A 22,107-nucleotide genomic window follows, 5' to 3' on the forward strand; every position below is an offset into this window, starting at 1 on the left:
GGTTCCCCCACCCCCAAATATTATTTGTACTTCCATAAACCTTGATGTTTCCCCCAGTCTTTGGATAACTTCCCCTCGTCCCTGGGTGGAGTTGTTTGGGTGACATAATGATTGTCATTCACATCCTGAACATTAGAAATAGAAAGAGTAATAATATATTTCAAAAACTGGCAAATGGTTAAAAAGTGTCCTTTTGTTTTTATTCTTGAGTTTTATTTTACTTTGTGTTTATTTCTTTTCCAGCAGGGTGGCGTAAAAATGGAAGAGCAGAGACCCAGGGAGAGGGAAAGACTGGAGTGCAAAGGAAATAAACCTCCTGCCGGCCAAGTTGGGACCATCAGGGATCTTCTGCCTCGGGCACATTTATGTCAGATTAAGCAGGAGCCAGAGGAGGGGCAGCCACAGCAGCACTGGGAGGCCCAGAAGCAGGATTTCCTGAAGACGATGCAGCCCCCTCGTTCAGGGTGGGAAACCCCACAGGCTCCCAGTCCTCCCCACTCCGGGGATGGTGTCCTCTCCTTCAGGGGTGCTGCGGATGCCAGTCGGAGGCCCAGTAGGAAAGCAGGGGGAGGAGACCAGACCCTGCTCCCAGACACTGAGGGGCTTCTGGGAAAGGTAAGTGCCCTCCTCTCACCGGGGTTTCCAGCACATGGAGGTCACAGGTCCACTGCCTCTCGACATGGAGGTTCTGTTTAGCTTTGGTGGTGAATATTCCTCCTCCCTGCACTTTCTCTCTAATCCACTTTTAAAAGGCTTGCTAGACCAAACTTTCTTATACATGGGAGTTTTGTGATCATATCTCCTGATGTTGTTACTTTAATAAAGCAACCACAGGGGACTCGGAATTTCATCAGAGCAGAAGCTACGTCAGAAGAGGGGTCCTTCCACCAACCCCCTTTTTCCTCCTCTAAATTTCCTCCATTTCCAAAATGCTCTTTTTGCTCCCCACTGGGGTAGAAATCTTGGCACGTCTTGCAGCCTCAGTGCAGTGCAAATAGAATAACACTGGCCTACCTTGCAAGGTTGTTGCAAGATTTATTAAGATAATGGCCAGGTTCGGATGACTGAATCACAGCCTGAGAAGCTGGGTTAAAAATAGGAACAGTTTTTAATGCATTGCTGAAGCAAAGTTATGCTAAAGCCTAAGTTGACCCAAGTTTAAAACTAAAAACTCTAGCCGCCACCACCACAGTCTCCTGGCCCCCACAACCAGAATGCATCACTCCAGGAAGGACTCTCACCCAACCTTTAGTGAGAGAGGGGAAAAGAGAAGGACTCCGCATGGGTAGTTGCACAAATTTACCAGCTGTGGTCCTGCACTGGCAGCAAGGCTAACAAACAGAGGAGCTGGGAACGTGCTGGTCCCATATCTCCCTGCATCTGCCTCCTGACCCAATTGTCCCAGCTTACCTCATGATTGGGCCGGCCCTGAGGGTGAACTGTGATGAAACCAGGCAGTCTCTTATGAGCCATAACTAACAAACTTTCCATTTTGCCCAAACCAGGAAACTACAGCTGCCAGCTTTGGAACAAGCTGGGATATTAAGCTAACTTCAAACTGTGCTTGGTGAAAACAGGAAACTCTGGTTGATCAGTGGCTTCGTGGTTTGACTGTTCCCACTGATAGCAGTAGAAATAGGAAGTCCTGTTGCGTTCAAAGGGGTTGTTTGGACAGAGTCTCTGATCAGCATGCCTAGCAGGACAGGCTTAAAAAGGTAAAAGGACCCCTGACCATTAGGTCTAGTTATGAGCGACTCTGGGGTTGTGGCACTCATCTCGCTTTACTGGCTGAGGGAGCCGGCGTACACCTTCCGGGATATGTGGCCAGCATGACTAAGCCGCTTCTTGCGAACCAGAGCAGCGCACGGAAACACCGTTTACCTTCCCGCCGGAGGGGTGCCTATTTATCTACTTGCACTTTGATGTGCTTTCGAACTGCTAGGTTGGCAGGAGCAGGGACCGAGCAATGGGAGCTCACCCCGTCGCGGGGATTTGAACTGCCAGCCTTCTGCTCGGCAAGTCCTAGGCTCTGTGGTTTAACTCACAGCGCTACTCGCATCCCAGTACAGGCTTAGAAATCTATTATTATTGTTGTTGTTGTTGTTGTTGTTGTTATTATTATTATTATTTGCATCCTCCCTATCTTAAGGCAGCCCTGTTTAGGGATGTTTTTAATATGTAATGCTGTATTGTTTTTAATACTGATTGGGAGCTGTCCCATTAAACTTTAATTAGTTTAATGTAAATGCCCAGTGCACTTCCTTCTTTAAAAGTCTCACCACGGCAGAGGATTTCGCGCAGCAGCTAAGAAGGGCAGGAGAGGCAGCATCTTCCCAAAAAGGAGTCCTGGAGCATGCGGTTTGTAAATCAAAAATAAGGTTTATTTACAAAACACCAAAAAACAATCCTGGCGACGAACCACACATCTCAGCAAAACACACACCCAAAGGGAAAAGGGGAAGAACAAACAAACAGGGGGACTATTTATACAGACTCATGTTCCTGGAAGCCTAATGACCTCCAGCTGCTCAGTGATTAGAGCGTTTCTGCTACTCTTTTAACCCTTTGATAGCAAACCCCCTCTCGCTCGTAACACTGAGCTGTACCAACCTTAATACAAATTTAAACCTGAACAGAAACATTTATGAGATTGCGGACTCAAAGCTTTTGTAAAACCGTCTGCGAGATTTTCTTGGCTTGGACAATACTTTAGTTCAATTAAACCTTGTTTTACACTTTGGCATACATTTTGATAACGGATATCCAAGTGTTTTGTGTGCGCCTTGAATTGACCTGATTTAGCTAGTTTAATACAAGGTTGATTGTCTTCCCACACTCTGATAGGTAGGGAACATTCTCCAAACAATTCTTGTACCAGTTGCTTATAAAATTCCAGTTCTCTACATATATCTGATAACGCATTGAACTCAGATTCAGTTGAACTTAAAGCTATAAGTGATTGTTTTCTTGATCTCCAACCAATTAGTGCATTTCCAAATTTTATCGCCATTCCTGACACTGATTTTCTATCTGGTCCAGCATCTGCCCAACTGCTGTCGGCCCAACATTCAAGTTGTGTGCTGCCCTCTGCTGATAGTTTTAAGCGAAAGCTTTTGGTAGTTTGGAGATACCTTAAAACTCTTTTTACTCCTTGCCAAGCATGCATTGATGGTTTTTCAGCTTGTCTACACAGCATGTTGACAGCATATGTTATATCGGGCCGAGTCCACTGTGCAATGTGGAGTAGACTGCCTATCGCTGACTGGTAAACCCCGGGATTACAGAACTCTGCCTTTTGCTCAGTTTGAGCATCCTTTGTGTAACTTAACTCCATTGGGGTTTTAACACCAGCACAGTTGTTCATTTTAAACCTTTCCAGCAACTGCTGGATTTTAGCTTCTTGGCTAAGCCAATAGTTACCATTTTCATCTTGCTGAATTTTAACACCTAGATAAACAGATACATTGCCTAGTGATTTTATCTGAAACCTTTCTCCAAGCTTTGTGGCAAATTGTTGTGCAAGTTTATCATCCTTTCCACTGTATAATAAATCGTCAACAAATATCAAAACTGCTTCTTGTTCACATCCCGAGCCTTTTAGATAAAGACACGCATCTGCTGCGCTCTTTCTGAACCCCATGCTCTCTAGAGCATCGTTTAAGCAGGAATTCCAATTACGGGCGGACTGTTTCAACCCATAAATGGATTTGTGTAGGCGCCAGACCTGGTTTGGCTTGTCTCCTTCAAAACCTGGTGGTGGTGTCATATAGACTTCCTCCTGTAAGTCTGCATTTAAATAAGCCACATTGACATCAAAATGAAACAGCTTATTACCCTTCTTAGCTGAAGAGGCTAGAAGCATTCTTAATGACTCCGATCTTGAAGTAGGGGCATAGATTTGAGAATAGTGAACACCTTTGCGCTGCGAAAACCCTTTTGCAACTAGTCGGGCTTTATATTGCAACTCTTCAGTAGTTGTGGGCTTTAAACGATATACCCATCGACAACCTACAGCTTGTTGCCCTTTCGGAAGCTCTGTACTTGTAAACACACCGAGAGACTTCATTGAAGCCATCTCTTTTTCCATTGCTTCCTGCCACTTTACGGCTTCTGAGCTTGGAAGCTGTTGTACTTCCATATAGCTTTCTGGCTCACACTGTGCCATATTTACGTATACACTTGTCACCTTAAACCGCTCTGGCGGCTTGCCCTTCGTGGCGCGTTTTGACCTGCGCAATTGCTCCTCTTGTGCCCCCTCTGACCGTTGGCTGTCAGAATCTGTCTCAGACTTTATGTCTGGACGCGCCCCTAGGGATAAAGACCTCCGTTTAGATACCTCCCTTGGGCTTGGTGTTGCAGGTGACCTGCTTTGCTTTTGCTGTCTGCTAGGCCTACTGACTGGCGAAGTTGGAGCACTCCTAGATTCTGGCTTTTCTACCTTAGGAGAAGAACCTCGTGCCTGATCAGAATCTGCATCTGAACCATGTGCACCATCCCCTTCTGGCTCATCACTCTCTGGACTTTCTTTCTCAGCATGAATGCCTAAATCATCTCTCAAAATGTCAGGGTTAGCGTGTAAGTGAGTCCATCCGGACTGCTCACAAAAATCAGCGCTCCTACTGAGGACCACTCTTGTAGTATCCCCACCTGGGTCCACAAACCTCCAAGATTTGGCATGTGGTTCGTACCCGCAAAAGATGAGTTTCCTAGCCCTTGGACTTCCCTTTTTCCTTAACGCTTTTGGGATAAGTACATAGGCTTGAGATCCAAACACCCGAAAGTAATTAACTTTGGGCTTCTTCCCATATAAAGCAAAATAAGGCGTAGTATCAATTACCGAATTATATACTCGGTTCAGAATATGAGTAGCCGCCTGCCAGGCTTCCGCCCAGTAACTTTGAGGAAGTTTAGCATCAAACAACATAGAGTTTGCCAACTCTTGCAGAACCCTATTTTTACGTTCGGCCACGCCTCCTTCTTGGGGGGAATAAGGTGTAGACAGACGATGCTTAATTCCCTTTTTCTTAAAGAAATTCTGCAACACAGACCCGGTAAATTCTGACCCTCTGTCTGTCTGAAAAGCAAGTACTCTAGTACCGAATTCAAGTTCTACTGCATGAACCCAATTTTTAACTGTTTCTGCAGTATCTGCTTTTGTTTTGAGAGGAAAAAACCATGTAACCTTTGTTTTGTCATCCGAGAGACACAGTGCATACTTCGAACCTCCCATGCTAGCAACAGGCATTGGGCCACATAGGTCCATATGCACAAGTTGGAATACTTTGTCAGATTTCCTATCTGAACTGGGATAGCTGCATCTATGAACCTTCGCATTTTTGCATGCAGTACAATCCAAATACTTAGTACATTTGTTCAATTTGCACCCTTCTGATAATTCAGGTTGCCTTTTAACATACTGAAAATTAATATGCCCTAAACGGCGGTGCCATAAATGAACACAAGAATTATGGGTAGGCGTGTTCACACAACCAGCATGAACCTGTTCAACTTCATCTGGACTTGTCTCAAAATAATATAACCCATTTCTGCATTCCACCTGCAAAAGAGATACGTTATTCTTTGAAATAGTGCAAACCCCATTTTCAAACACAGTTTTAAACCCATTTCTATCAAGTTCTGACACAGACAAAATACACCCCTTCAGTCCCTTTAGCACGTAGGCATCAATTTCTGTTTGCAAACAATTCAAGAACACTGTGCCTACAGTCTCTAAGGAACGTTTAGTTGAATCTGCCATTGTCACAACTTTAGGGGTTTGCAAATGTCTGCAATTCTGCAAACGTACACTAGATGGCGCCACCAGGTGGTGAGATGCACCACTGTCGATCAACCAGCGTAGATTGCTGCCTTGGCCACGCCCTTGCATCAACGCCATTGCTGAAGCCATGTGCTGTGTGCTGTGGGAGTAGCCACGACCTCCTCCTCTTCTTCGACGTCCCCTGGAACTCCTTGTCTGGTAACTAGGGGTAACGGCCTTGTTGCTGTCTTGACCAGGTTCACGTGTGCAATTCCTGATTAGATGGGAAGGGGAACCACAGCGAAAACAGTGTCTAGCTGCAAAAGCATTTACTGTGTGCTCAAACTCAGCATCAACACTCTTAGGCACAGCATAACTCCCCTTTAAAGACAAACCTCTTTCTCTTTGCCTTTTATCCTGTTCATCCGCAAGCCGAGAAGAAATGTATTCAAGGGTTAATTCAGTTGAAGGCATAGCTTCCAAAGTTAGAGCTAGAGTCTCATAGCTTTTATCAAGAGAAGACAACAATATGTATGACTGCTGCTCCATAGAGAAAGGAATGCCCAGCTGCCTTAGTTGATTAAAGGCAGACACCATTTTGGCAATATGGTCTTTCACACACACTCCCGGTTGGAGACGTAAATCAAACAAACATCTTGTAGCATGGATCTTGGCCCCCGCAGTGTTTCTGGAATTTAACCGCTGCAGAACCGTCCAGACCTCATGCGTGTTCTTTAACTCAGAAACATAAGGCATTTGCTCTGGTCCCACTGCCAAAACTAGTAGACCTTGGGCTTTCCTGTCGCGTTTCTGTGAAGCTGCTGCTGCTGCTTTGGCTTCTGCAGACGCGTCTGCAGCTGCCTGTAAAGGCGGTGCTTCAGTACAGCTCCACAACTCTTTTGCTTGCAACCAAACCCTTACTCTAGCCTTCCAATCTTGCCAATTTTTCCCATTGAGTCGCGTAAACGGGACAGTAAAACTTTCCTGGGACTCTGCCATCCTCCCTGGGGCTTAGGAACGATACTCACACACCTGTAGACCGTCTCCCAGCTGCTGAGGTGGCTCCTTGAGGAATCAGACGTCTTCCAGCGAGTACAAACTGCGCAGTGCCTCTTTAAAACTTTTCTAGGCACGTTGCAGGACTCAAGCTGCTTTGGAGGCTTTCGTTGTCAGCAACCGCTTCTGTCTTCACTCCAGTCCTTGCATAAATCACTCTGAACTGCTCTCCTTATCTCCTTCTTGACGTACAAACAACCATAACCTGTCCCATTAAACTTTAATTAGTTTAATGTAAATGCCCAGTGCACTTCCTTCTTTAAAAGTCTCACCACGGCAGAGGATTTCGCGCAGCAGCTAAGAAGGGCAGGAGAGGCAGCATCTTCCCAAAAAGGAGTCCTGGAGCATGCGGTTTGTAAATCAAAAATAAGGTTTATTTACAAAACACCAAAAAACAATCCTGGCGACGAACCACACATCTCAGCAAAACACACACCCAAAGGGAAAAGGGGAAGAACAAACAAACAGGGGGACTATTTATACAGACTCATGTTCCTGGAAGCCTAATGACCTCCAGCTGCTCAGTGATTAGAGCGTTTCTGCTACTCTTTTAACCCTTTGATAGCAACAGGAGCCGCCCAGAGTGGCTGGGGAAACTCAGCCAGATGGGCGGGGTATAAATAATAAATTATTATTATTATTATTATTACTATCTGACTGGGTTGCCTCAGCCCATCTGGGTAGCTTCCAACAAAATAAAAACTATCAACAATTTCCTTGTAAAAGGCTGCCATCGGAAGTCTTCCATTTTGTAGAAATGGCCTTCGGTTTTAAAGAATTGCCCTCTTTAAGTAATCACGTGTAAACATGTATGTTGTCCTCTTCGTCCAAACACACACAGACACACACATAATAGGAACAAGCAGTGCTTTAAAGTGCTTATCTTGTGAACTTGCCATCTAAGTTGTTTACTCCAGACCAAAGCTCCTGTTTCCCTAAAGGACAGGAGGGGAAGCAGAGGAGGAAACGGATGGTGTTTTTTTTTATTGAATTTTGACATAAATTTATTTCACAAACGTACAAAAGACAAAATGAAAAAGGAAAACAGAAAAAGAGAAGAAAAAAGAAAAAGGAAAAGAAAAGGAGAAAAAAAGAAAAACATGTAATACATACAACTTTAATGACATTGATCGACTTCCCTTTATCTCGATTTCGGAAAATATTACCTTGTTTATCTATCTGCTGTGTCTATTCCTTAATAAAACTTTTTACGTAGTAAGCGTTATCTCATGCCTACTGTGATTTCTGTAAGTACATATGTGTTTCTCATCAACATTTTGATTTTCCCCTTGTCTCTATTTCCATATATATCCTAAATTTATCCCATTCATTGTTAAATTTTGCACTTCTTTGATTTCTTATTTTCTGTGTCAATTTAGCCAACTCCAAATAATCGGATAGTTTAAGTTGCCACTCCTTTAGTGTTGGGATTTTTGGTGTTTTCCAGTACTGTGCTATGAGGGTTCTGGCGGCTACCGTTGCATATTGAAAAAAGGTTCTATCTTCTTCTTTGATATCCTTACCAATTATCCCCAGCAGGAAGGCTTCGGGTTTTTTAACAAACGTATATTTAAGAATTTTTAAAAATTCATTATAGATGGATTCCCAAAATATTTTGAGAGTCTCGCACGTCCACCACATATCGATAAATTCGCCCTCCTTGCTCCTACATTTCCAACACAGTTTATCGCCGTTCTATACATTTTATGTAGTTTTACCGGCGTTATGTACCATCTGTACATCATCTTATACATGTTTTCCTTTAGTGTCGTGCATGCTGAGAAATTCATATCTTTACACCACAATGCCTTCCATTTGTCAAACTCTATGTTGTACCCTAGGTCTACCGCCCACTTCACCATCACATCCTTTACTTCCTCGTCCTTGGTGTCCCACTCAAGCAACTGGTTGTACATTTTTGATAATAATTTTGTTTTACTTTCTATTATTTCAATCTGAAATCTAGATTTCTTGTCATTTATTCCGATCTTATTATCTTCCCTCCACATTGAATTTATTTGATGGTATTGAATCCAGCCAGTCAGCTTGTTTTTTATTTCTTCGTAAGGTCTAATCTTCCACCCGGATTCTGTTTTGGTTAGTAAATCTTCATATGTCCATCTTTCCCCCTCAATGTCCAACCCTTTAATTGTTAAAATGTCTATTGGTGATAACCACCAGGGCGTTTTCTGCTCCAACAGATTTTTATTCCTTTCCCACACTTCCAGCAGGAGGAAACGGATGGTTTGAAGGCTCTTTCCCTCTGCCGCCTCTCTCCTCTGAGGAACAAGAGCAAAGGGTGTTTGCAGGGCAGGAGGACAGAGGAGGTGGCAGCGAGGGCAGAGGGAGCAGTGGGCGGATCCACCGCCTCTCCCAGGGGGTTCCTTCTTCTCCATGCAAGGGCCACCCATGTATTCAGAGCAGTCCTTTGCAAATTAACTCTTAAGTTCTATGGAATCTACTCTCAGGCCACTAATGTGCATACCGTGCCAGCCTTAGTAAGGGAGATGGGACAAGCAGGTGAAAGGAATTGCCAAAGGTGTTTGAAAATGGGTGGGGGCTTTTGAGAAGGGGGTGCCCAATTGGGGCTTCTCCCCGGGGGCAGCAGAATGTCTTGGGCAGGAGAATCCCTGCAGGGGCTCTCAGACTCCCTTGGCTTCTTTTTCCCTCCCTCCCAGGAAGCTACAACTTGCTCTGGATTCTGCGCTCCTCAGGAAGCTGAACCTGCAAACCTAGCTGAGACTGAAACTGCAAGCCTGGCCAGGATGGAAGGAGGAAGATGGACGGTTGACCTGGTCAGGCTGTCTCCCGCATCCCTCTCCACAACCTCTGAGCATTCCCTCCCAGGACCGTTGGAGAAATCTGGTGAGTTCCAGGGGAGAGGAGATGGGGAGAGGGATAGATGGATGGTGGAGGGAGAAAGAGGAAAAGATGGAGAGGAGACAAATGGAAAGAAATTCCTGACAGGAAGAAGGAAGGGGTGAGGCCTTCTCCAAAGCAGCTCTTTGTTTCTTGAATCCCTTTCATAAAGTAGTTGGGGCAGATTTTCTTCCTCCAGGCTTTGAAATCTTAGGGGTTATTTCCACGATGGGAATAATTGATGATAATGATGTTGCACACCAATCCTGAAAAATCGGTGAAGAGGGATGGAAATGCTTCCCATAATTATGTATAATTAATGTATTTAAATTGTTTCTGTTACTTTTATTTGTTGTAGACAGGGTCAGAGAAATACATTCCACGAGCATCAAAATACAATAAATGTAAGCACCTCCCCAGTTTGGTGGGCTTAGGCGACAAAGGACCCGTTATCATGATACACAATTCCTGTGGCTGGAGGCTCTAGACTTAGGATTGGACATATGAAGACCAACAGTGGTCAGTATTATTTACTCGGTTACTAATGATCGCCATAGAAGAAGAAGAAGCAAATTCTGTAAACTGGCCAATCTTACAGACTGGGATTGTGTGTTAGAGTGAGTGGGATAATAATTTATACCACCCTGTAATTTTGTCCGTGCCTAAGCTTACATGGAGATACTATGGTACAACCTTGGTACAAATTTCAAAATAAGTACACAAAGCCAACAAAGAGACTCAGAGGTTTATAGTGGCACCAGCTTTCCTGGTCAAGAGTCCACTTTGTCAGACTGCAGCCCACAAAAGCTTAGGGCATAACACATTTATCAGCCTTTAAGGGCTGCAAAAGATGAATAAATAGAAGCGTAGTTCATCTATGGAATCCATCCTACAGGAGACAGTGAGAGCCAGCAACTTGGATAGCTTGTAAAAAAGGATAAGACTGACGTCCCTGCTCTGCCCTTGTGGTCTAGGCAATAATGCTTCTTAATACTAGTTTCTGGAAAGCACAGGAAGGCAGAGAAGACTTGTGCTCCAATCCTGCTTGCCAGTTTCCCACAGGCATCTGGTTGGCCTCTGTGAGAAGAGGATGCTGGACTAGGTGGGCCTTTGCCTGATCCAGCAGGCTCTTCTTAGGTTCCAATATATTGCAATATTTTTACAGTTACATGTAGCACTTAAGTTTTATTTATTTCACAATGGAGACACTGTTACTCGAGCCTGAGATCATTTCTTCACTTCAGAAAGAAAAAAATAGATGTGTCTAATAAGGCAATTCCACCATAGATCTGTATTATAAAACGATGGTGCTTTATTAAGTTTGAATGGAGTGATCATGTGTTGCTCCTGCCATTATCTCATCTGCTTTTCAAAAAATATGGAACCTAGAGAGGACAGTGGAGAATGAAGGTGTTACAATGAGAGAAGGTCCAGATTGGAATTGACATGTGTTCAGTTCCCTTTTTGTCTTTCTTGAAAGTCTAACAGGATTCTTTTTCCTCCCAGACTCCCAAACAGGTGAGGAAGATGAAAGTCAGAATTCTATGGAGCCACCTGTGAATTCATTGGGAAGAACAAAGAAACAGTTTAAATGTATGGAATGTGGGATGTGCTTTTATCACAGTGGAAGTCTGAGGATACATCAACAAACTCACAAAGGAGAGAAACTATTTGAATGTATGAAGTGTGGAATGAACTTTAGTCATAGTCAAGCACTTAGAATACATCAACAAACTCACACAAGGGAGAAACCATTTGAATGTATGGAATGTGGAAAGAGCTACAGCCAAAGTGGGGCACTTAGAAGACATGAACGATCTCACACGGGGGAGAAACCATTTAAATGCATGGATTGTGGAAAGAGCTTCAGTCGAAGTGATAGACTTAAAAAACATCAACGAATTCACATGGAGAAACCATTTAAACGTATTGAATGTAGAAAGAGCTTCAGTAAAGATGAAGCACTTAGAATACACCAACGAACTCACACGGGGGAGAAACCATTTGAATGTATTGAATGTGGAAAAAGCTTCAGTGGAAGTCGATATCTTAGAATACATCAACGAACTCACACAGGGGAGAAACCATTTAAATGTATTGAATGTGGAAAGAGCTACAGTCGAAGTGGAGAACTTAGAGTACACCAACGAACTCACACAGGGGAAAAACCATTTAAATGTATGGAATGTGGAAAGAGCTTCAGTCAAAGTGGATATCTTAGAATACATCAACGAACTCATACGGGGGAGAAACCATTCGAATGTACTGAATGTGGAAAGAGCTTCAGTGAAAGTGGATCACTTAGAAGACACCAACGAACTCACACGGGGGAGAAACCATTTAAATGTATTGAATGTGGAAAGAGCTTCAGTCGTAGTGAATCAGTTAGAATACATCAACGAATACACATGGATAAACCATTTAAATGTATTGAATGTAGAAAGAGCTTCAGTCAACATGGACACCTTAGAATACATCAGCGAACTCATACAGAGGAAAAACCATTTGAATGTATTGAATGTGGAAAAAGCTTCAGTGGGAATGGAACACTTAGAATACATCAACGAACTCACACGGGGGAGAAACCCTTTAAATGTATTGAATGTAGAAAGAGCTTCAGTGAAAGTGGATATCTTAGAATACACCAACGAACTCACACGGGGGAGAAACCATTTGAATGTGTGGATTGTGGAAAGAGCTTTAGTCGAAGTGGATATCTTAGAATACATCAACGAACTCACACAGGGGAGAAACCATTTAAATGTATTGAATGTGGAAAAAGCTTCAGTGAAGGTGGGAAACTTAGAATACATCAACGAACTCACACAGGATAGAAGACATTTAAATATATGGAGTGTGGAATGATCTTCAGTAAAAATGGACACTTTGGAAGACATCAGCTAACTCATACACAATGAAAACTACAGGTGTATTGACTGTGGAAAGGGTTTCAGAGGGAGTGGAGACCTTAATATTCATGAATGAATGAATGATATAAATGTACAGTGGTGCCTCGCAAGACGAAATTAATCCGTTCCGTGAGGCTCTTCGTACAGCGGTTTTTTCGTCTTGCGAAGCAAGCCCATTGATAGCTTAGCGGATTAGCGGCTTTTAGCGGATCAGCTGTTAAGCGGCTTATCAACGGATTATCTGATAAGCGGATTAGCGGTTTAGGGAAAGGGGGAAAAAAGGGGGGAAACCCGCAGGAACTCACAAGACATTTCGTCTTGCGAAGCAAGCCCATAGGGAAATTCATTTTGCAAAGTGCCTCCAAAACGGAAAACCCTTTCGTCTAGCGGGTTTTCCGTCTTGCGAGGCATTCTGTATAGTGTTCAACTCAGGGTTCACTACTTACATCAAGAAACTCATAAAGGGGGAAATCAGTTGTAAACGCATGGAATGATGTTTTAGTGTTTGTACTTAAATTTGTATACACATATATATGTATTAAAGTAATGAAGGTCACATATACTAAATGTACAAAGTAAGTGGCAACTTTTTGCTAGATAAACAGGTAGAGAGTGTGAATCTGCAATGCTCAAGGTGTGTGTTGAATCTATTGAGTTTTCAGGTCCGCCTTTCACTGCCAAAATGATGGTCTGCCCTTGTCTTGTAGATCAGCATTCCAGGCGCTCATTACTTGAACTTTGCATAATCTATTGAAGAGCTTTTTACTGATAGCATTTTCCAGCTGAATGAAAAGGTCTCTGTGTTAAATGTTCATTTGGGATTGCTTTTAAAACTCATCTCCTTTTTTCTGTGCTCTTGTGTACCAGCTTGGAGCTGTTTTTATTAAATATTATTCGTGTAGATTTATTGCTTTATTGTTGGCGTCCAGCACGTTTCCCCTGCGAGCCTCTGCAGGTCGTAAAGCAATTAGCAAAGTTGCACAGCGGTCGTGTGTCGAAAGGGCAGTAAATCAGTCCCAAACATTTCTTCTGTCCTAAAGTCTCTTTATTGGGAGCAAAATAGCATATTTACAATCCATAACAGCCATCGGTCTGTAGCTGCATTTTTCTGCGTCCTTCTCTGTCAGCTTGCAGCGATGCAACAAACTGCTTTCCTTTCCACTCAGCTCACAGCACTCCAAGCTGCTTTCGTCACCTCCTGACGTACTTCCCTTGTACGCGCCTCCTCTCAGGCTCGAGGCACAGAAGGTTAACCCTTCACTACACGCAACACCCCCTCTTGTCTCGTGCCTGAGGGGAGAATCGACCCTTGGTCGTCCCAAACCCAGACCTTTGCAAAACTCCCCATGTCTTTGGAAGGTGAGTGGCTTTGTGAACCCATCAGCTAGGTTCTTGGCAGACGGACAATACTTCAGCGCAACTAATCCCTCCTGAACACTCTGGCACACATTCCGAAAGCGAATGTCCAAGTGTTTAGTTCTCGCCTTGAACTGACCTGACTCTGCCAAACGCAGGCATGTTTGGTTGTCCTCGAAAACACATATTGGTTGACAATCCACTTCGCAGAGTTCCTGCACTAAGCAAGCATAGAACTCTACTTCTCTGCATACCTCTGAAAGAGCACTGAACTCAGCCTCAGTGGATGAAAGCGCTATAAGACTTTGCTTCTTGGACCTCCATCCAACCACTGAGTTCCCAAACTTCACCACTAGGCCAGACACAGACTTGTGATCCTCAAGATTAGCCCAATCTGAGTCCACAAAGCAAGTCAGCTTGACTTCTCCTTGTGCTGGCAACCTAAGACAAAAGTCTTTGGTTTCCTGCAAATACCTCAGAACTCTCTTGCCACTGCTTTCCCAGCTGCATTTTGTGAGGGGTGGACTAAATCCCACAGCTGCTCCCCCACTAGCATCAGCTCCGCTTGAAAGCTCCACTGCAGCCAATTTTGGCTAGTCAGTTTCTGACATGACAGCTTAAACTCAAAGCCATGTCCATGGGGCTGAGCCATTGCCTCCCTTCCCTTCTGTTGGCCTTTTGCAAAAGGTACTCACTCTGCAGCCAAACCGGGCACTCCGGACGACGTGGCTCTCAGCTCCCTCTCCGTCAGCCTCCTCCGATCTGCCCTCTGCTCTCTTTGAAGCCTTGGCAGTCGCTCAAGCTGACGTTCAGTCTTTTGAAGTCTTCCAAAGCCCTTTCTCACACGCTTTGTATCGACCCCTAACCTATTCGTGTAGATTTATTGCTTTATTGTTCGGCGTCCAGCACGCTTCCCCCTGCGAGCCTCTGCAGGTCGTAAAGCAATTAGCAAAGTTGCACAGTGGTTGTGTGTCGAAAGGGCAGTAAATCAGTCCCAAACGTTTCTTCTGTCCTAAAGTCTCTTTATTGGGAGCAAAATAGCATATTTCCATCCATAACAGCCATCGGTCTGTAGCTGCATTTTTCTGCGTCCTTCTCTCTCAGCTTGCAGCGACGCAACACACTGCTTTCGCTTTTCACTCAGTTCACAGCACTCCAAGCTGCTTTCGTCACCTCCTGGCGTACTTCCCTTGTATGCGCCTCCTCTCAGGCTCGAGGCACAGAAGGTTAACCCTTCACTACACCCAACAAATATTTTGTGCATTGGCTTTTAACCTGTGGAAGGTGACCGGCGAGGGTGTGGTTTTTTGTGTTTCTTGGTTCACAGAAATGTTTTAAAGGAATGTGTGAAAGAATTAGGGTTAGGGGAGATTAGTGAAAGGGACTGAGGAGTGAAGTGAAGATGGCTGTCAAGTCTCTGGACAGAGGTCCGCAACCTAAGGCCCACGGGCTGGTTCCGGCCCAAATGGGTTCTGGATCCGGCCCGTGGATGTTCCAGAAATTGCCTCATGGTTCTGATTCATATAGTTCAGGCTGCACCACTTTTTTCTCTCCCTTCTCCTGGCTTCTGGCTTCTCCCCGTCCTGCAGAGGAAGGGGGCTAGCCTTTGATTGGTGCCAGCATCATTGTTTCCCTCTGATTGGTTGCAGAGTTCTTTCCTCCTCCCTCCCTCCTCCTAGAGCCGAGAGGAAAGGGCCTGGGCTTTGTTTGTGCCAGCATGGTTGCTCGACGGCCGCCATTTAAGGCAGCCCCTCTCCTGCCCTCAACTGGCTCACTGCTCCTGCCACTACAGCCAGTGGTCCGTTCTGAGACACCCTCCCAGGGTTCTGGGGTGTATGAAGCCTTGTTTCCTGGTTTTTAACTCCGCTACCGAAAGCGTCTTCCCCCTCCAGGACGGGAGAGCGGAGAACACGCGTCTTGCAGAAGGAACCGCTCGCTGCATTCGGTAGCGGAGTTAAAAACAGGGAATCAAGGCTTCGCACACCCCAGAACCCTGGGAGGGTGTCTCAGAACGGAACAGATATGCTACGGCGCAGAACTGAGACCTTCGGAACTTTATTATTAGTTTTTGGTGCAATCTTTGGATCGTGTAGTAACGAGAGAGTGTGTATGCGCATGCTCCGTCCTGCAGCAAGGTTTGAGGACAGTGATCCGGCCCTCGATTTTAAAAGGTTGCTGATCCCTGTCTCTGGGTGTGCAAAAAAGAATTTGAAAGTGTTTGTTTTCATTCTTGGGGGCCATGATATTTGGAAACCCTCTCTTTTTGAAGAGCTAACTTCAGGGCTATGAGAGGCTAAGGAAAAGCCCTTTGTTTGTTTTTAATTTAAAAAACCTTCAAAATGTGACAAATGTTTGTGGGGGCTCCATCTGTTGCTGCTGCTGCTGAGGGGTTCTCTGGATCTCAGCCCCAAATGCCTGCCTTGATGGTAGCAGGATAGGAGAAGTCAAGTGCCCAGAATCAAAAAGGAAAGTATTTCCTGCATCTTTCTTGAAGGAAATGGGTATTTCTGAAACCTCAGACAGAGTTCATGTTGGCAGCATTGAAGTTGTTGCTTGTTAACCAATTAATGTCATATTTATCACTGCTGATGAAAAGAGTCTACCCTTCAAAGAAACAAGTGGCATTTCCTACAACATAATGATGTCCTAAACAAACAATCAGACCCAGAAACTCCAGCAGCTGCAGAATGCCACGGCGAGGCTCCTTACGGGGTCCTTACCTTGGGATCACATTCATCAATACAATACGATACGATAATCTTTATTGTCACTGTCCCATACAGAACAACCAAATTGAAAAAATCTACATCAGACATTCCAAAACCAACAAACCTGCTATGCCAGCCTGGTTAACCCACTAGAAACACTGATTCCCATAATTAAATACAATATACACATAGAGACTACCTTACACTGCGTTTAAAACCAAAATCACATTTGGATAGAAACTGTTTTTCAGTTTCATCCAGTGCTTTACCAACAGCACTGGCTCCTGGTGGAGTACAGGGTCAGGTTTAAGGTGCTGGTTTTGACCTGTAAAGCCCTATGCGGCCTAGGACCCACGTAACTACGGGACCGCCTCTCCTGGTATGCCCCATGGAGGATTTTAAGGTCCACAAATGACAACACTTTGGAGGTCCCAAGTCACAAGGTGGTTAGATTGGTCTCAGCTAGGGCCAGGGCCTTTTCCGTACTGGCCCTGACTTGGTGGAACGCTCTGTCACAAGGGACCAGGGCCCTGAAAAAGTGTCTCCACCCCCTTCGTTCTACCCGGACACTGAGGTCCAGTGCTGAGGGCCTTCTGGCGGTTCCCTCACTGCGAGAAGCCAAGTTTACAGGGAAACAGACAGAGGGCCTTCTCAGTAGTGGCACCATCCCTGTGGAACGCCCTCCCACCGGCTGAGAGCAACAACTACCAGACTTTTAGAAGACATCTGAAGGCAGCCCTGTTTAGGGAAGCTTTTAATGTTTGATGTATTATGGTATTTTAATATTTTGTTGGAAGCCGCCTAGAGTGGCTGGGGAAGCCCAGCCAGATGGGCGGGGTATAAATAATAAATTATGATGATGATGATGATTGGCATCTTTCCGCATGGCCTGCAAGACAGCTGTTCCGCCTGGCCTTTGGTTTGGACTCAGTCTGACCCTTATGTTTCCCTCCCCTTAGTGTCTTGATTTATTGGCTCCTTTTAAAATGAGGCTGCATTTTAAATTGTATTTCAACTTGTATTTTGAATTGGGTTTTTTCCCCTATTATGTTTTTATTGTAATTTTACTGGTGTTAGCCTCCCAGGGAGGGCAGGGCATAAATAAAATTTATTATTATTATATATTTGCCTTCTGGAAGGTGGGGCAAGATGCTGAGGGAATCTGTATTACATCTGGAGGAGAGAAGGCGGGAGGTGAGGTCAGTGCACCCAGAAGACGCCAATTGTTGGTTGTAGTTGCGTCTAGTTGGCCTTTGTCCCTCCATAAAGAAATGGGGGGGTGAAGGCTGAGCACACCTAAGGGCGACACAGAGAGGGGGGTGGATTCTGCTGTATCTTTCCCCGTCTGGATCAAAATCCACACACAATAGGGCAGAGTGAGGGCACAATCAGTGTTACAGAGCTGTCTTGAAAGGCATTGCTTCATGACCCTAAGAGCCCCTTCTCAAAAAACAAGCATTCAGAGAATTTAAACTACACACACAGACACACACACACACATACACAAACAAACAAACAAACAAACAAACAAACACATGTTTAGAACAGATAATTACCCCCCCCCCCCAAAGAGGCAGTCTGGTGCCACATTGTGTAGGGGTCACTGTAACACACTCTACATAGGGCTGCCTTTGAAAAGTGCTCAGAAAGTTCAACTGGCTGAAAGAGCTGCAGACACACTGCTGACCAGGGCTGGCTATAGGCAGCATAGGACTCCCATATTATAACAGCTCCGTCTGCCTAATTTTCTGTTTCTGGACACAATATCACCTATAAATTCCTGCTTTGCCTAATTCAAAAATGCCATGTCCTGTATTGATAGTTTTGTCCAGTGTTTCAGATCTATCTCCCCCCCCCCTCTCTGCCAAATTAGGGATCCTCTCCAAGGACCTGTGTTTGAAAGGGTGTGTGAATGTGAAAAGTCCTGCATTTAAACTCTGGGTAGCCAAGCACAGACAGACTGACAGATTCATGAGTATCTGGGTTCGTGCATGCATGTGTGACAAATTCCAGGGGGCCCATCCTGTGAGGCTGCAGGAGATGGGAATGGATTGTTTTGAAGTCACTTCAGTACCAGGTGGAAAGAGAAAACCAACTGTCCACCAACGCCCCTCCCTGCCCTGCCCTGGATTCACCACCCTGTTCCTTGTTTTACTGCCCTGTATTTTGCCTCACACTTACTAAGCTAAATTTTGGCTTAGTTTTGGTTTAGCAAACCAGACTAACATGCCACTTTCAAACCTGAAATATTTTTTCCTCCCGTTTTGGTTTGGAAGTTGGAGGAAAGTCAGATTCATGATCTTCGACTGCCCATTTATTTGGACTTTTCAGCACTGTGGCCGCTGTCGCCCCTAAGCTCACGTCAGCAATGTCTAGTCAGCACGATGACCATGTATATACGCAATGGACAAGCTTTACAGAATTCCTTCAAACCATAACAAGTACAAAATGAAATCTTTAGTCTCAAAGTCTCTGGAAATCTTTAAATGAAGTAAGGTACCAGACTTTGCAGGATGGAAGACAAGCTGTGAAGCTTTGTGTATTCAGCAAATATGATGTCCAACACTGAACAGTGATTCCGGATATTGACTACTGTTTTGTGGAATTCTTGTCAGCATGGTGGGAGGATATAGAATTGCTTCATAAACTGAAAATAAAGTTTTGCAGACGATGAGCTGCATGACATACCACTTTGCAAAAAATTTAAACTAGAATACAAACAGTTATGAAAAAGAGTACATACCCCATTTTATTTCGAAGGAATGTATGTAAATGAAAATACCAAATGCTATGGAACAGTGCTCATGTAATAATGTAGTCACTGCTACTAACAATATATTTTGAAAAACATATAAAGCCAACTCCAGGTGGTGCTAATAACAAGGAGGTTGAGTTTAAAGGTACAGTGCAAAGTAACAATACAAATACAAGGAGGTTGGGATAAAAGGAGCAGTGTAAAGTTACAGACAAAATACAAATAATCGAACAACACAATTAAGGGTTAACTCAGAGTTTAGACCCCCTGGATAAATGGTTTTAAACATGAAAATAAATTGTGTTACTTGCTGCCGTAACTATCGCTCATAATCTTTTCTAATGCTAATTGCCTTCTGATTCACCCATAAAACTGTAAATAATAGATCCGTATCTGAATGATTGTGAGAAACAAAATGTTCTACCAGAGGTGCCTCCAAATTAGCATTACGAATACGCGATTGGTGTTCACCAATGTGAACCCCCACAGCTTGAGTGGTGGAGCCTATATACAATAAATTACAAGGACATTGAATCAGGTAGATTATGTCTTTGGTTTGACAGGTACTAAAATGACGAATAATAATCTGAAGTTCGTTTTCTCATCCTAAATTTCTTTAGTCTGTATGGGCAAGATGAGCATCTACCACATCTATGATGTCCAGTGGGGCCGGAAGTGCTATTGGTGCGAGGAATGATTTTTTCAGAATTTATGTCTGTATCTACTAACATATCTTAAATGGATTTGGTCTGCCTCAGGCCTATCAGAGGAAACTCATTACACCCTGGTATGTTCCAGAATACATGCTAATGTTTGCATATTATTCTGATGATTCTATCCGCATGAGAGGTGTATTCTAATGATCCCGTGATGTGGTTTTGAGAATGTGAGGCGGTAGTGGGACAGAGAAGAAATGTTTGATCCTTTGTTAGGGATTTAATTTTGGATCTGTTTGGAACAAAGAGAATGAGCTAGGATATCTGCACTATTACAAAAATCGTGGTTAAAAGAGGAATTTCTTTTAAGGCGTAAAAATTGTCCGTAAGGTAAGTTATCCCGCAAAGAAGAATCTTTTTTCATTTCGAAATTCAAATGTGGTAATTGTGAAATATATTTTACAAAATAAATAAAATAAAGAATAAAAAAATATTTTTTTAAAGGGTGGCCCTGCGGGAAATGCCCCAAGCAGCGTCCCTCTGCCCAGCTTGTCTGGGTCTCATACACATCCCACACACCTGCCTGTGCAGGGGGGCAGGCTGGCAACGAGGCCAGTGGCTGTGCTGAACCAAACCCAGACAGCTGCCAGCTGCTGCCTTTGCTGCCTTCGTGTGTTGTGATGGCGGCAGCAGCGGCAGAGGCAGCAACCCTCTCATTCCACTAACGAAAGGAACCTCTGAAGCCTGGTGCTGGGCTGGCTCCCTCCACCATCCCTCCACTTGGATACCCACTCACACACACAGAGAGGGACGCATGCAGCCTCTTGCCTTCCCTCACGTTGCGCACTGCCCTCAACCTCAACTTGCCCTCTTGGTCAGGCTGCCGAGAGGGAGGGGAGGGTGGGCTTCTGCTGGGCCAGAGCCGCTTCTCTTCTGCGAGACACCCCCCTCCACACCCCCTCCCTTTTCTGTTCTGACCGGCTGTGTTGCAGGGCCCCCAGGTATCATATAAAGACCCACTATTTACAGCAAGAGCTGGGGAGTTGGCTGTGCAGCGGTGTTTTGAAAACAAATCCTGTCTTAAGAGCGTATCTGTGTATGAACAGGGTGAGCCTGTGACCTGGTTTCAGGAACTAAAGTATTAACCATCATAAAAAAAATGGCCAGGATGCCCAGGTAAAAGCAATCAGTGGCCATTATCAGGTATCCTGGCAGACAGGTTTTCTGCTGTAGACCGCCCCTTCTATGATCATACATATGATGTTTAGGGGGGTGGTCTTGAGCTACAGAGGAGGCAATTTTCAAATTTTCAAATAAGAGCTTGCACACCATTGTTCTGGGTTCCTCTCCTCCCTCCCTGCATGTGGGGTGTGGGGGACCCTGTTGCAACAGTTTAATAAAGATCATGCTTACTACCTGCTTTGCTTCTCAATATTCTCTGGCTGGCCTCTGTTTATAATAATAATAATAATAATAATAATTTATTATTATGGTCAGAGACCAGCTTGCTGGAATTAAATGTCTGTTATATATATTTATGTATGTGTTTGCCTGGTACATTTATGAACATTTATTTTATATCTTAGACCTTGTAATTCTCATAGCAGCCTCTGTTATTTTCTCCTACCGATAGAGAACCTACTTAAGGACTCTATATGGGCTTTTAGATACTCCATAAGGGAAAGGGAGCAGTATTTTTAGTATAACAGCTGCATACAGGTATTACTGGACAGAGCCAATCGTCTTCCACCCCCTGTGCAATTATGGTGCTTTAAAAAAAAAGTGCGGCTTTATTCTGTGAGTACTCAAACATCCCCAACTGTTCAAAGTATGGCACTTACTGTAACAATTCCATGGTGAGTATCTGCATCTTTATTGCTTTAAAAGCAAGCACTGAAAAAAAGGGGTTGCTTTTTAAATTTATTGCTTTATTTTTCACGACAGAAAACAAAGCAAAGAACTCCCCCTCTGTCCTTACAAATTAAAATTGCCCTCCACTTTTTCCTCAGTACTTCCCACAAAGAATATTTATTTCACATCCGTAGTGTAC

The 22,107-nt window shown here is 44.2% G+C and overlaps 3 protein-coding genes across 4 annotated transcripts in view; all 3 read left to right on the forward strand.

Moving 5' to 3' along the window:
* Positions 1-12,989, forward strand: LOC309364560 (uncharacterized protein). Its single transcript, XM_081902132.1, has 3 exons — positions 1-615; positions 9,493-9,679; positions 11,180-12,989. Exons 1-3 carry the CDS (start codon positions 175-177, stop codon positions 12,505-12,507), a joined length of 1,956 nt encoding a protein of 651 aa, XP_081758258.1. The 5' UTR covers positions 1-174; the 3' UTR covers positions 12,508-12,989.
* Positions 1-22,107, forward strand: part of LOC309364471 (uncharacterized protein) — a 50,819-nt gene that overhangs the window by 5,753 nt on the left and 22,959 nt on the right. The gene's annotated exons all lie outside the window — the stretch shown is intronic.
* The window catches only part of LOC309364883 (uncharacterized protein), a 20,317-nt gene continuing 8,393 nt past the window's right edge, over positions 10,184-22,107 (forward strand). The window contains exon 1 of the mRNA XM_081902855.1: positions 10,184-10,192. The gene's annotated coding sequence lies outside the window, so the exon portion shown is untranslated. The remainder of the gene's footprint in view (positions 10,193-22,107) is intronic.

The sequence above is a fragment of the Podarcis melisellensis genome (genome assembly GCF_964234715.1).
Source record: "Podarcis melisellensis genome assembly, chromosome: 2".
Classification (NCBI taxonomy): domain Eukaryota; kingdom Metazoa; phylum Chordata; class Lepidosauria; order Squamata; family Lacertidae; genus Podarcis; species Podarcis melisellensis.

What these genes read in the sequence shown, in the direction of transcription:
- LOC309364560 (XM_081902132.1), top strand. Translation starts at nt 175, where the DNA reads ATGGTTAAAAAGTGTCCTTTTGTTTTTATTCTTGAGTTTTATTTTACT. An exon ending in CTGAGGGGCTTCTGGGAAAG is followed by an intron (nt 616 to 9,492) that starts GTAAGTGCCCTC and finishes CCTCCCTCCCAG; the next exon opens with GAAGCTACAACTTGCTCTGG. An exon ending in AGGACCGTTGGAGAAATCTG is followed by an intron (nt 9,680 to 11,179) that starts GTGAGTTCCAGG and finishes TTTTCCTCCCAG; the next exon opens with ACTCCCAAACAGGTGAGGAA.